Source organism: Nuphar pumila, chromosome 10 (genome assembly GCF_984573655.1).
Source record: "Nuphar pumila chromosome 10, dmNupPumi1.hap1.1, whole genome shotgun sequence".
NCBI lineage: Eukaryota > Viridiplantae > Streptophyta > Magnoliopsida > Nymphaeales > Nymphaeaceae > Nuphar > Nuphar pumila.
The window spans coordinates 90,354,334-90,368,574 of NC_143258.1; the positions used below are offsets into that span (position 1 = coordinate 90,354,334).

The 14,241-nt window shown below is 36.7% G+C and overlaps 1 protein-coding gene and 1 long non-coding RNA gene across 3 annotated transcripts; both read left to right on the forward strand.

The window, feature by feature from the left end:
* Positions 1-3,256: 3,256 nt before the first annotated feature.
* On the forward strand, positions 3,257-11,987 carry LOC149827307 (GTPase activating protein 1-like). Of its 2 annotated transcripts, XM_090019270.1 has the most exons (3): positions 3,257-3,542; positions 7,727-7,822; positions 11,538-11,987. In XM_090019270.1, the coding sequence occupies exons 1-3, from the start codon at positions 3,432-3,434 to the stop codon at positions 11,823-11,825; spliced, it is 495 nt and encodes a 164-aa protein (XP_089875396.1). In that variant the 5' UTR covers positions 3,257-3,431; the 3' UTR covers positions 11,826-11,987. The 2 variants fall into 2 exon arrangements, with proteins under 2 accessions (XP_089875396.1, XP_089875397.1); XM_090019271.1 differs by lacking the exon at positions 7,727-7,822 and having other exon boundaries at positions 3,391-3,542.
* LOC149827308 (uncharacterized) lies at positions 7,829-8,735 on the forward strand. The gene is made up of 2 exons (XR_016434876.1): positions 7,829-8,164; positions 8,268-8,735. It is a non-coding gene; the product is annotated as an uncharacterized LOC149827308 (long non-coding RNA).
* Positions 11,988-14,241: the final 2,254 nt, after the last annotated feature.

Here is a 14,241-nt window from a genome sequence, read left to right on the forward strand (position 1 = left end):
TAGGATTTAGGTTATTAATTTAGATTTTTTCAAATGACATGAATATATAATTAGGGTTTTAAGGTTTTTTATGATATTTTTTTAATTATTATTAAGCATGGCTCAATTAATAAATGCTTGATTTTGATTATCAATCCCTGTATTTGATTTTTGTTAAGATTTAAGTTTTTTATTTTGGGTTTTCAAATGATATAAATATTTAACTAGGGGTTTTATTTTTTTCAATTAGCATATCCATGAATAGTGTTTGTTAGGATTTAGGGGTTTGATTTGGCTTTTTAGAATGACATAAATATTTAGTTTATAGTTTTATAGTTTTTTATATATTTTTTAATTATCATTAAACATTAATTTATGAATATTACATTATTTCATTTTGGTTAGAATATTAAGCATATTTTATAAGTTAACATTTTTTTTTATACTTACATAGAGAAACTGCTCTTAGGAACAAAGACCTAGTTATGCTAGCTTGGCCGAGCATACTTACACACAATGTAAAACTCCGTTGACTTATCAGTTAACATAAATGCATAATTTTTGATGTTTATAGAAACTAAAGTTTTGATTTGTTGTTTTAGAATAACATAAATGTTTAGTTATAGTTTTAGGTTTTTGTTAAAGAATCTCTTGCATGAGCTACAAACTTGTCAATCAAACTAAATGTTGTAGTCAAACTGCTCTGCAAAATAATAAACCTAAAACTCAACATTAATCCTATTTTTCGTTATGCAACTCATCAATCATTTTAGAATTACATAAATGTTTAGTTATGGTTTTAGGGTTTGTCTATGCTCTTATTTTTATTTTTTAATTACCATTAGGCATGAATCCTTAAATATTGCTTGATTTAATTTTGGTTAAAATATTAAGTTTTTTTTTTATCAATTAGCATAAATGCATAACTTACCAGGTAAGAATTGGGGTTTTGATTTGATTTTAACTTTAGGTGCATTTTTTGTGCCTCTATAATTGAAAGGTTTTACTCTACATGCCTTCTATAAGCTCAAAATTTAGATGCATTTGTGCCCACCCTAGTCTAGATTAATGTAAGAACGCTGCAATAGTGGCTTTTCTACGTCTCTCTTTGGCTTTAGTGTGATTTATGGTCCCACCATGTAATTTTCTAGAAATTTCTTAACAACAATAGCAACTCTTGGGATTCCTTGTGCATCTTTTTCCAATTTGTGGGTCAAACGACTCTACTCACCCTAGTCCCAAGTATAAAATTAAACTAGTTTTTACGACACTTGGGTTAAAAAATTGGGGTGATTTAAGTATAGGCACCTAACATACATTAAATTTATGTTTATTTCAATGGGTTTTTAAATATTTAAGATAAACCCTTAACTTTTTAAGAAATTGCCTGCAGGGGTAGGCACCTAGCCCGATGGACCGAGCCGACTCGGCCCGTCTTGGAACATGATTTTAGGGCCGGGCCCATTAGGTACCGTGCCAAAACTCGGCCCGTTATATAAGTGGGCAGGCCTCGGCTCGATGTGCTTGTGTTTTTTATTAAGTTTTTTTAATAATATAAAATTTTTATGAATTAACTATTACATTTAATTCATTTTTTGTTAATTTTAAGAATGAGTAACTATTACTAATTATTAATTTTTTTATTTTTTATTTAATTCATTCTTTTTGGTGTTCTAATAATTAATGTATTAATTTTATTAAAAAATAACCTACAAATGGGTTTGGACCAAGTGTACTAGACCCACTTCATATTGGCCCATTGGGCTAATGGGCCAAGCCACGAGCTTCTCTTCAAATCTGAGCCCGTTACCCGGGCCGGTTCATTAGCGGGCCGGCCCACCCCTAACTGCCTGAGTTACTTTTGCAGCTCCTCATTTTTAAATCTAGAGTTAAGGGCAGATAAATAAAATTTTTTAAAAGCTAACATATATAAATGATCACCAATTATATAATTTCAGAAAGTGAGGCATTTTATTTAAATATTAAACTAAGGCAGCCAAACATAATTCACTATAAGTCAAGTGCCTACATTTTAAGCACACTGTTTTTTTTTTATATTATACAAAGAAACCAACCCCGGATCAAAGACCTAGCCGCTGCCTTTGCCTGCTAGCTGTACTTATGGTTATTGTCCTGGCAGCCAAAACTCTATGGGTTTCGGCTAGCACAAGAGAGTGATACCTATGAGATTTGAACCTAAACGTTAATCCCACTGTTTACAAGTTATTGTGCTCAATGATCTAAAATTTTAACCAATAATTGCATGAGCGTGATGATCACGTAGCCAATGTGGGTCCATGATTCAGATAATGTATTTCGCCCATGAGTCGGTTCGGGTCCGTTATTCTCGTGTCATGATCTAAATTAAATGAGTGTGGTGGTCATGTTGTCACTAATTAATTAAATTATCGGTAATATATCAAGTGATTACATTAGTTCATTAATCCTTCACCATGCTTGGCTGTAGGTGAATGTACTTGTAAACCTCTTGACTTCACCATTATTGCAGTCAATAATGAGGTAAATAGGGTAAAAAAATTGAACCATCGAAAATTTCAGACATCTACCAAAATCCATGTTATTCAAGGAGTGGAAAATAACTCCTCTGATAAAGAAGGGTTGAAATTTGAAATTTTTAATATTTGGAGTTAGCTGATTCCCAACTTCCCTCCAAATCTACCGATTTAATCACTACTGCCAAACAAAGCATTATTAATAGGGGTGTCAACAGGCCGGATCTGGTTTGGACCCAGGTGAGTCCGAACTCAGATCTGTATTGAGGTGCGAGTAGCATGTTTGGACCTAAACCCTATAGGGTCTGCTATAAAAAATCATACCCGGACCCTATAAGGATTACATGAACTACACCCGGTCCATACCTGATAAAATTTTATATATATATATATATATATATATATATATATATATATATATATATATATATATATATTTGTACTGAAAAATCACTGGTCTTAAGCAGAACTAGGGTCGGACCCAGGTTTGGCATGAAATTTCATAAACCATACTGGTTTCATATATTAATCAGATCCTTTGGGTCAGACCCAGTTTCTAATCGGACCTCCCTCTTTTATCACCAGACCCTATAGGGTTTGGTACGAGTCGGGTCCGGGTCAAACCCGACCCGTTGACACCCCTAGTCACCTTTTTTTTTTTTTGATGAAAAAAAAACCAAGTCGAGGACAGATCACTTAATGGGCCTGCCTCCCTACGGTTTGGTAAATTCCGTGGGGAAGAGAGAAGGAGTGGTGACCGGGATGTGGGGACGTGCTTTAAATTTCAACGGTCCGCACCTTCTTTGTTGTCAATCACAGGAAGGGGTCTAAAGTTTTTGGACCAGGAACATACTCCCACGTATCATGGTATAAATAGATTGGCCACCCCGTGATCCAAATATCCATTGTTCATCATCATCTTGTTCGTCGTGGGTGGAGATGGATCACATCCATGGGCTTCTGAGGGTTCGGGTGATCAAGGGCGTGAATTTGGCAGTCAGGGATGTTAAATCTAGCGACCCTTACGTTGTTGTTAGGATGGGCAAGCAGGTTTTCTTCTCTTACTCAATGTTGTTGTTGTTGTTGTTGTTTGTTGTTGGGTTTAAATTCTTGTTGTTTGGGTTAGTGGGTGTTTGATTTTGTTTCTTCTTATTCTGTTGAGTTTAGGATGGGTTTAGAATCTCATTTTTCTTCTGCTTATTCTGTTATGTTGGATTCTGGATGTTGGGTTTGGAATCTCATTTTTTTCTTCTTATTCAGTAATGCGGAATTCACGATGTTGGGTTCTTTTCTGATCTTGATTTTTTGTATTTGATGTGTTTGTTTTAGATTTTGATATTTATATGCAGCGTGCCACTTTTTGTTATATGAGTGGTTCGCGTTTAAATTGGTGGTGGTTTTAATTTTCTCTGAGTTTTTTGCTCTCTATCTCTCTCTGTGCTGATGTTGGGTTTGTGGTTGTGTTCCTTTTTTTTTTATCTCGATCATTATATGTGATGTGCCACTTTTGGTGGGAGTTTTTAATTTTCTCTCAACTTTTTTTTTGGGTCTGTTTTTTTTTTTCGCGGGCTCAACTTTTTGTTGATCCCATGACTTAGTAATGTTGATGTTTCTCTCTCTCTCTCTCTCTCTCTCTCTCTCTCTCTCTCTCTCTCTCTCTCTCTCAATATGGTGCTCCTGATTTATCTAACTTTCGTCATGGAACCCGGGGGCTGGCGATCTCGCACTTGCGAAGCATGTGGCTGAGAGCCTTATCGTCCTTCAGAGATCAAATTGGGGATACAGGTAATTATGATCAGTGGTTGCATTGGGCTATTGCACCAAATGGTGCGTTCCACACCCATAAAGTGTATAGATCGTTGCTCCTCCCAAGGGCAAATTGGTTCCCTGAGTGTGCGTTATGGGGTAAGGGCCCTACCCCAAGATCTCAGGTCTTGGCTTGGTTAATTTTGCATGATAGGGTTCAGACTCACAGTTATTTAAAGAAGTTGGGCTTTCAGTTCCCAAGTTGGTGTGTGCTGTGTCAAGCTGCTGAAGAAACTACTTTTCATTTATTCTAGTCCTGCCCAATCTTTGTGGCCCTATTTAATAGCACGTGGAGATCTCCGAACGTAATTGTTAAAGAGGAGTCTTTTGCGCTTGATCTGCTCCTAGCCCCTATTGAAATTAGACGTTGCAAGCGGTGGAGACTGATCTGGAAGACATGGTTGCTTACTACTTGGTGGTTTGTTTGGATGGCACGCAATGATGCTACTTTCCGTCAAATTCCGGTCATCCTTAACAATCTTGTCCATAAAATCTTGGTTGATGTATACGCGATTCTACGTATGCATCTTAGAGACCTCTCCTTCCGTCTGAACAACGTTCACTCATCGGTGGTTCCTTCTTTTCCAGAGGATCCTGGTTGAGCTTGGCTTTGTTGTTTGTTGCTAGCTGGCTGTAGTTTCTTTTCCTTTTGCTTTTGTTTTTCTATATTTTAGTTTTGTTTTCTATTTTGTTGGGTTCAACATTTTGTTGATCTTCATGTGTGATAATGTTGATCTTCTTTCGGCTCTCTCTCTCTCTCTCTCTCTCTCTCTCTCTCTCTCTCTCTCTCTCTCTCTCTCTCTCTCTCTCTGCTGATGTTGGGTTTGTGGTTGTGTTCCTTTTTTTATGTCGATCTTTATATGTGATGTGCCACTTTTGGTGGGAGTTTTTTTCTCTCAACTTTTTGTGCTCTCTCTCTCTCTCTGCGGAATGGATGATCTCTCTTTCTAACGAATTTTGATGCAGGAAAAGACTGTCTGATCAATGATGTTTAGAATTTTTGAGTTGTTAAACATGATAATATGTTGATCCGATTGGTTTTTTTATGGGAAAAGTTTTATTTGCTTTCATTTTCTGGACACATGATCATGGTGATTTTGATGCAGGAAAAGACTGTCTGATCAATGATGTTTAGAATTTTTGAGTTGTTAAACATGATAATATGTTGATCCGATTGGTTTTTTTATGGGAAAAGTTTTATTTGCTTTCATCTTCTGGACACATGATCATGGTTATGCTTAGTTCAAATTGTAAGAGTTCCTTTCCCTTTAAGACCGTAATATTGATGAGCCTGTGGGAACAAAGAGGCCCCGGGAAAAAGAAGATACCAGAAGAATGTCTCTTGGGAGGGATCTTCAACAGATTCATTGAGGGAGCCTGAGGAGTTGGGGCAAGCTGAACATGATGAAGGAAGGAGCCACAACTGTTTCCATCAGTTGGAACAAATAGAGGATTATGCAGAAAGGAATGGATGGTTGCTTAGGCATTATCCTAATGAGATGAAGAATTGGGAACCACGTGAAGGGTATATGACAAAAGCTGCTTTTACAATCAAGAAAGCCTACAGTATGGGAAGAGAGTAATCTTTAATCTTCTTTCCTATCAGTTTTTGGATTCTGGTTTTTTAGGATGCTTTAGTGAACATGTCCTGTCCTGATCTTCACTTTGTACAAGGATTGCAGGTAGTTCTGACTGTCATTTTTTCCATAGTTATCTGAGTGCTGCTTTTGTAGCAATCCTCCTTTCTTAGACTGGAAGATCTGGGGCTTATCTTGTTAGAAAGCTACACAGTGGAATAAAACGACAAAGAGAGAGAGAGAGAGAGAGAGAGGAAAACAAGCACACACAATGACACACGCTTTACATGGTTCAGCTAAAGGCCTACGTCCACGGGCGGCAGAGGAGCAGAGATTTTCACTGTGTAAAAAAAAAGGGATTGCAAAGGTAGATAACGGCTCTGTCACAGAAAACCCTAAAGCGGCACAGAACACCCAAACTCACAAAATAAGTTACCTAAGCAAGAAAACCCTAAAAGAGTATTTAGGACCTTGTTACAAATGGATCGGGTCCATAGGCCCGGTCCCTTCGCTACCACCACAGACTTCCAAAAAATTCCAAAATATGGTTTTCTTCAAGTGACATGTGTCGAGGTTGTGACATGGAATTCAAGGCACATCTCAACATATCTAAGACTGTATTAATTTTAATTGTACATTCTTAGTCTGTCCTTAAAATTTTGAGTAGGAAAGACTGCCTTCTTTTCGTTCTTCCTAATATGCTATAGATCTTCCTTTATAATAAAAAGATAGAGACTTGTTCATTGATAAAGATTAATTACATTGAAAACAAACTGAAGAACCTTGTACAAGACTGGATTTTTTTACACAAATCTGTCACAATGTCCTCACAAGTTCCATGATTTGAATTTAATGAGTGCTAGACATTCAATATCATCTCTCATTCAATATATCAGTTTACTAATTAGCCTCCTATTTTTGTTGTTATCCTCCAAAGGGTCTTCTTAGATGAACTTCAAAGATGTTCTGTGGATTGATCCCATGACCTCTAGGGACTGTTTTCTGTTTCTTCCATCTCTGATAGCCTGGATACTGGCATTTTCCAATTCATGTGTGTTTGTATTATTCACGAGTTTGTGTCATTAAGTGCTAGTGCGTGTATGTATGCATAAATTCACATGATAATTTTACTTGGTGATATTGCGCCTTCAGCGTAAGTGGTCAAGAAATTCATTACAATAATGGCACTAGAAGTTGGCTTCGCAACTTTCCCGTGTTATTCTTTGTTTATCCAGTTTGTAAGGTGAAAGCTTGACTATAGGATGATTTCATTCACATAGGACATGACCAATCTCTGAATGCACTTGAACTCATTGATTTACAGATAGCATTCTGTTTCTGTATCACCTTGATGATGATGATTAAAATGTTAGTGTTGATGACAATGATGATTAAAATGTTTGTATGCTTAAGTTACTGCAAGAATTTAGATGGAGGAATATCATTTAGTGCACCTTGTGTTGTCATAGCCTTAAGACAGGGGGGGTGCAAGAGTCGATAAAGAAGTGCTGCTCTTAATTCAGTCAAAACTTTTGAACGTGTAACGAACATGAGTGCTACCAATTCAATGGATCTCTATCATGGTGTTCTGAACTGTCCAGATAAAAGACAGAATTCAAACATCTAAAAGCAATGAAAACATATTCTACTTGGAACTTTTCAGATGGTGTGTGTGATGAGGATGGCATGTGCATGCCTTGATTCAATTAGTAGTTTGATGTTCTATAAAGATTTTAATTTTGAAAACTAAGTCATTTTTCTAACGTTTCTTGCACCAGCACATTTATATGCTCTATATTTCTATTTGGCATCCATCCTTCTTGAGACTAATGTTAATCTTTTTTGTGTCAGAAATTGAAGACTCGTGTCGTAAAGCAGAATGTCAATCCAGAGTGGAATGAAAATTTGACTCTTTCAGTTTCAGATCCTATTCTGCCAATCAGAATTGTATATACTGTTCTTTTCCGGCTGCTTATTTCGTGTCTCTTGCATGGCAATATGCTTTATTAATTAGCTGATAATTCTTCATTTCTAGATGTTTGTTTCTTATTTTTCTTGATCTATATTTTCGAATCATTTGTTAAAGTGATGAAACGTATTTATGTTTACATCAGTTCGTGCTACAACATTATACACATGCAAGCATGTATCTGTGTGTTATTCTATCAGCTAGAATATCTCATAATTATAGGATTTGTAACTTCATATTTACAGCAGTCAAGTTGTTGCCCACTTTAGCAGACAAGATTTTGGCATAAATATATTTTCCAAGCAGCGGACTAAGGCATGGTATCCTTTAATATTCAATGAAAAATCATTTTCATGTTATTCTTGATATGTCTGTTTTTTTCTGAGAATACTGCAGAATGAAACTTTGATACATGATGTTCAGATCCTAAAGAATTTCTTTCAAATGGTTTATTTCCATAGTGCAAGGGATTTCATGACACTTTCTCTCTGAATTTGTATCTGAAGGGCTCCCAAGGAAACTCATCATCCAAATATAAACTGAAGATTGTCATTAATACAGTACTCCGAGTTTCAACCTCATGTCCTCTACATTCTCAGCAATTCACGTTGTTATGCTTGGAAAGACATTTTGATTTTGCTGAATCTGTGAAACTGAATACCTTTTTGTAAGAAATGGAGTTCCTGAACGCTGAAAATGTATAGATGATGTTGAGCCCAGAAGTTAATTTGCTATCCAGGATGCCTTCTGGTAATCCTATGACTGCATATTTACCTCCAATGCATGTTTGACAACCTTATCAGCCATCATTGATAAATGGAAATTTTTTCGATACAATGCTAAGCCCTTTTTTAATACAATTAAGTAGAAAGTGAAATTTCGAAAAAAGAAGTGTGATGCGTCTACAGATGTCACAGCTTTCCATGGACCTAAGGCTATCAGTGCTAAAGGTTTCTTCTGTTGCACCTGATACTTTTGAGCAGCTCCATCTCTTCTGACTAGTTAAAGTTGTCATGAATAAATATCTGATGGGTGTGAGAGACATGGCACTGTCCTTTTCCCTCTTTATTATGTGCTCTTGTATATTGCATCTAGTCTATGTCTTTATTGGCTCTTCTGCATATGTATGTCCATCAAGCTTGTGACGATTACAAAAATAAAATTTATTCTTCCTTCTTTACAAGTTTCATGCCATAGAGTGCTGGAGACTTTTTTATCTTGCAAAAAATCATGATTTTTTGGTTATGGTGCAGCAGGACGTCCACCACATAACTTGCTATGCAGAATTTTTTTTCAAGGCAATCTGAGAACATACATCATTATTCATCTTTGATGCATTTGTTTCACATGCATTTCATGCTTGTGCATTTGTTTTAGTCTATGGTTCATGTATCAATTGAGCAATATTAAATTTTGTAATTGAATATTATAAGTCATCTTAATTTTAAGTTTCTTGAAATTGAAAACTCCAACATTCTTAGAATATTGCATGATTTGACATACAATCGCCAAGAGGCTAGATCCAATTGGTCCACATGTATCAATTGTTTGTGGAAACAAGATTCTTAGTTTGCGAAGCACTAGTTTTGTGCTTGAAGTGCTAGATAATCTGCTTTATAGGAAACCATAAAAAGATTCTATATGGAGCTATTCTGCACCTTCTTTCCAAAATGTATGGATCACGGATTGTAGAAAAGGTTTTCAGAAATATTCCATGTCACACCATTCTTTTTGTTTTGTCTCCATCTATGTCACATGGGTGCGGGTGCGGGTGCGGGTGCGGGGATTCGGCACTTCCAAAAAAACCGGGTGCGGGGGTGCGGCAGGGGCAAAAATGTAAAAAATAATATATATATATATATATATATATATATATATATATATATATATATATATATATATATATATATATATATATATATATATATATATATATATATATATATATATAGTGTATATGTATGAATAATGTATGGTAGCTGTTAAGGTCCATGACATTTATGCCCAACTTACTTTTTACCATTTTTTATCTTATATGGTTGTCCCCAAAGATGAAAGTGATGAGTTGTGGAGCTTGATTCATTGTTTTTGCCCTTGCAGAAAGGGGGGGGGGGGCGGGGCTCCCCCCGGCGCGGGTCCCGGGGGCAATTTTTTTTTTTAATTCCACAGCCCATTTCGTAGGGCAAAAAAATGTTTTTTAAAAAAATCCAAAAAAAATGGACAAAAATGACCCTGGGTGCGGTCAACGCACCCAGGGTCGGGTTGACCGCACCCGGTGCCGCACCCGCGTCGAGTCGCGTCGACGCAGGTGCGGCACCCTGCTAGCCAAATCCTTGTGACATAGGTCTCCATGTACCATGAATGTTGCGCTGTGAACCATTCAAACATAAGCTACCCAACCCAGCTGAAAGACCTACTACATGTATTCTTCATATTGCACTTCAATAGTGAGTATTCACATTTATTTGAGAAAATCTTGCAGAGCATGTGCTGCATATGCTTTTGTGTGGGTGGGGAGGGGGCAGGTGTGCACAATCCTTCATATTGCATCTCCTGGTCGGTCATTTTTCCACAAAAATTTGGAAGTGATAGCTGGTGTGTGTCTGGATGAGAATGAGTCTCAGCTTGATCACCCTTTTTCTGTAGAATTTAAGACTGAAGTTGATTGAGACTGTTACGTGACTTTTTTGAGAAGAGTAAAAACGTGAACGTATTAAGGTGATTCAGTAATGTGTCAGAAATTTTCTGTCGTTATGGATTTCAGTTGTTGTGCTATACTAGATTGGTTTCTGGATATATGTAGAATTCTCTAAATGTTACAAGGGTTAATGTGCTTGTTTCTATTAGTTTGATCTCATATCATGTAAGGCAGGAAAGGGAGGCTTACCATTAGTTGATTGAGAGTTCAAGGTTTGACTTTCTCATGGGTCTAACATATTTTCTCCAGTCAAGCTTTGCTCTTGAATTGCACCAGAAATTTCCAAGTCTAGAAACTATTTTACCGACTCATATTTATGCATAGTTAAATAGATAAGCAAACAGAAAACCCATCTAGATTTCACGTACATTTTCAGCAAGAAGCCAAGAGGGTGGGATTCTAAGCATCCACCAACTGAAAGTGAAGAAACAAAAACTTTTAAACATGACATATGGCAAACTCGTTTGACTGACCATGATTCTGCAGAACAAAGTGAACACATCGACCAAAAAAATGCAGCCATTAGTTTCTAAGTTGATGGCACACTTGTCACCCCATACAGAGATCAAGATAGCTAATGACATTAACAGAAGGTATGCAGGTTGCAATCCTTTTAACTGGAGAATGTGTAGAATCTGGCCCTTTGGTCAGCCTCCATAAAATTTATGCTTGGTTTCTACTTTCTAGGCTATACTCTTATTTCCATAAAAAATTTCTTAGATTTTCTGACTGTTGTCCTACAATGCATTTAGACCCCTGTACTGCCCTTCATATTCTAGAGTTCATCTTTCATCATTTAAGATGCTTTCTTATTACATTGTTATCTGTTACTTAACTAACTGAGAGCACCAACATAAAGAATGGGAGCAATATGTTATTTGCCAAATTATTTGTTTCATGCTTGTGTTCTTTTATTTTCTGCGTGCACATTTTTTCATTTGCATCTTCATCAGTATCATTGTTGTTATCCCCATAATGAAGATGTTTTGTTGCAGGAAGTATTTGACAAAGATACATTCACTCCAGATGACACCATGGGATATGCTGAAATTGACATCCATCCGTTTATGGAGGCTGTAAAAATGCATGTGGACCACGCTCCAGGAAATCAAATACATGGGAAGCTGGTTCCAAATAGGCAAAATTTCCTGGCTGAGGAAAGCTGCATAAAATGTGTAGAAGGGAAGATTATTCAAGACCTGTGGCTCAGGCTGAGAAATGTGGAGTGTGGAGAAGTTGAGCTACAACTGGAGTGGATCGATATCAAGAAGTCCAAGCATTAATAAATGCTGTTATGCCCCTTTTAAGAGTTCTGTCTATGATTTTTGAACATAAGTATGAGCATATGACAAAATGTTCAGAGTATATATTTTGCTACATTAGCTTAATGGTTTTTTGTAGAATATATGTGGCTGTTGCCTGGGATAAAGGTATGTCTTCACAAACATCTTGGAAAATGATATGGTGACCAAGCTGTGGTTGGAAACATAAGGCATCACAGTTATACCACCTCTAAAATTATGGAGTTTTTTTTTTCAAAATCTCCATATTGTTTTGCTAGATCCAAACATTCTCTTGATTTTGTGAACTGGCTGCATGATGGGGTGAAACTTGATTTCTGAGTTCTCTGTTGAACCAACATATCGGTTTTCCAATGATTATATCATTACATTTTTATTTGAAATAGTAAAAAGTTTTGGCTTTCCAACTTAATGAAGCTTCCTTCCAGCCATGAGATTTTAATTCATTTCAATTTCTCACAAGATCAAGGCTACTGTTCAGTGACTACTATTTGCTATATTATGATGCAAACTATGCTAAGGAGACAAATTGAAGTTCAAAGCCAAGTACAAGAAATGGTTAGAATTCTTGGTCTGCATGACAAATCCCCAAGAGATATTTGATGTTTACTATAGTAAAAATGGAGATGAAAATGATGAATATTCCTGTACAAGCGTTGTACACTTGAAAAGTTTGATTTGAGTTGATGCCTCTCAATATATGTTGTCTTTGTCGCTGTGCAAATCAAGGCTGTGGATGCATGAGCATGACAGTGATTCAAAACAGTTAATTAGAAACATTACCTTATACTCTCGGGGTAAGCTGCCTATTTTCAAGTTACAGTGCTCTTATTATTCTTTTGATAGTTAAGCTGGGGAATGTCCCCAATGGGAGTCGAACTTGAGTATAAATTCTAAAATGCTCTTGCTGTCATCGGTTAAATTCTTTTTAGATTATCTACTTCATGAACAAGCACTGGAGAATGTAACAATATTAGATATAAAGTGCAGTTAGCGAGTGTTTTTGAAAATTTCCACCATTCTTGCTGATTTGTTGGTAAACCATATATAAGTTAAATGGCATTTATGATGATTAATTAGAACCAAAGTAATATACTATGGAGTAGGACCATGTCACCATAGAATATTTTCCTACATAACAGCTTAAATGTAATTAAAATTCTTTGCTGGAGGGAGCACAAACCTGCATTCAGAAGTTCAACCTGAAGTTACATATGCAGCAACTTGTTATGATCTATTCATGTCATTCTGTTGCTTCAACTTAAGAAGTTCATGGCTCAGTTATTACGATGAAAAGTTACCAATAACAAAATTACATTGTTTTCAGAAAAGATATAATTATATTTCATTAAATCAATTTAAAAGATCAAGTCCATCATACAATAGCAAAATCCCAATCCAAATTACAGGGCCTGACTAGAAGGCTTCGTACTACAGTAGAATTGACTGGCCGACGACCCACTGACCTGATCAAATCAGCCCTGTCAAAAGGCCAGACCAAGCCTAAGCATGGCCCAGGCTGGGCTGAGGCTCAATCCCATGGTTCACACCTCACATAGAAGGGCCCCACCATAAGCGGAGCGCAGGCTGCTAACCTTTTGAAAGATGGGCAGACCCAGCCAGACCAAGCCAAGTTCAAAGTTGACTGGGATGACCTGCACATTGATAAGTGGCAGGTTGGTTGACTGGTCTATTGCCCATCAATGGGATGAGCTGAGACTCGATCATTTCCCAATGGGCTGCAGGCTAATGCCTGGACCAACCTAAGCCCCAACTTGTTCAAAAAGCATGAAGCAAGTTTAGGTACAAAAGTAATGCCGCTAGATAAGTTAGTAAGCCCAATCTAAACTAGAAGACAAAGCCTAAACAATCTTTCCAAACAATGAGACCAATGACTGGCATTGTCAGACACCTCAAATCGCTTGTATCAAGAGACATGACAATAAAGGGCACCTGACTAGAAGACGCATATAAACTACAGAAATTCATTACCATGACCACTTAGGAAAAACAAAAAGATCAATATGCATAAGTTGGTTCATATGTTAAAAGGCCATGAATTTACAATTTTTAGCCCAATAACCGTTTGCTTGTCCCCTGATATTATTATTTTTATTGTTGTTATTGCTGTTGTTATAAATAAATGGCTAATGGTGCATTTTCAACCAATGTACAGAACATAGTAATTGATGGTCATTGCATGGTGCAATCGTAAATTACTCTTGTAAGTGCGGAGAAAATATGCAGCACGGAGCACAACTTAAGGGGCAATAGTGCTTTGGTCCTTTTCCTAAGGAATTGAACGCCACTTCTATGAAAATACAAAAGGAACATACTTTAGCACAGTCAGTATGTGGCATTTCCCAGCACAGTGATGGTTCGTTTTTCTTTCCTGTCA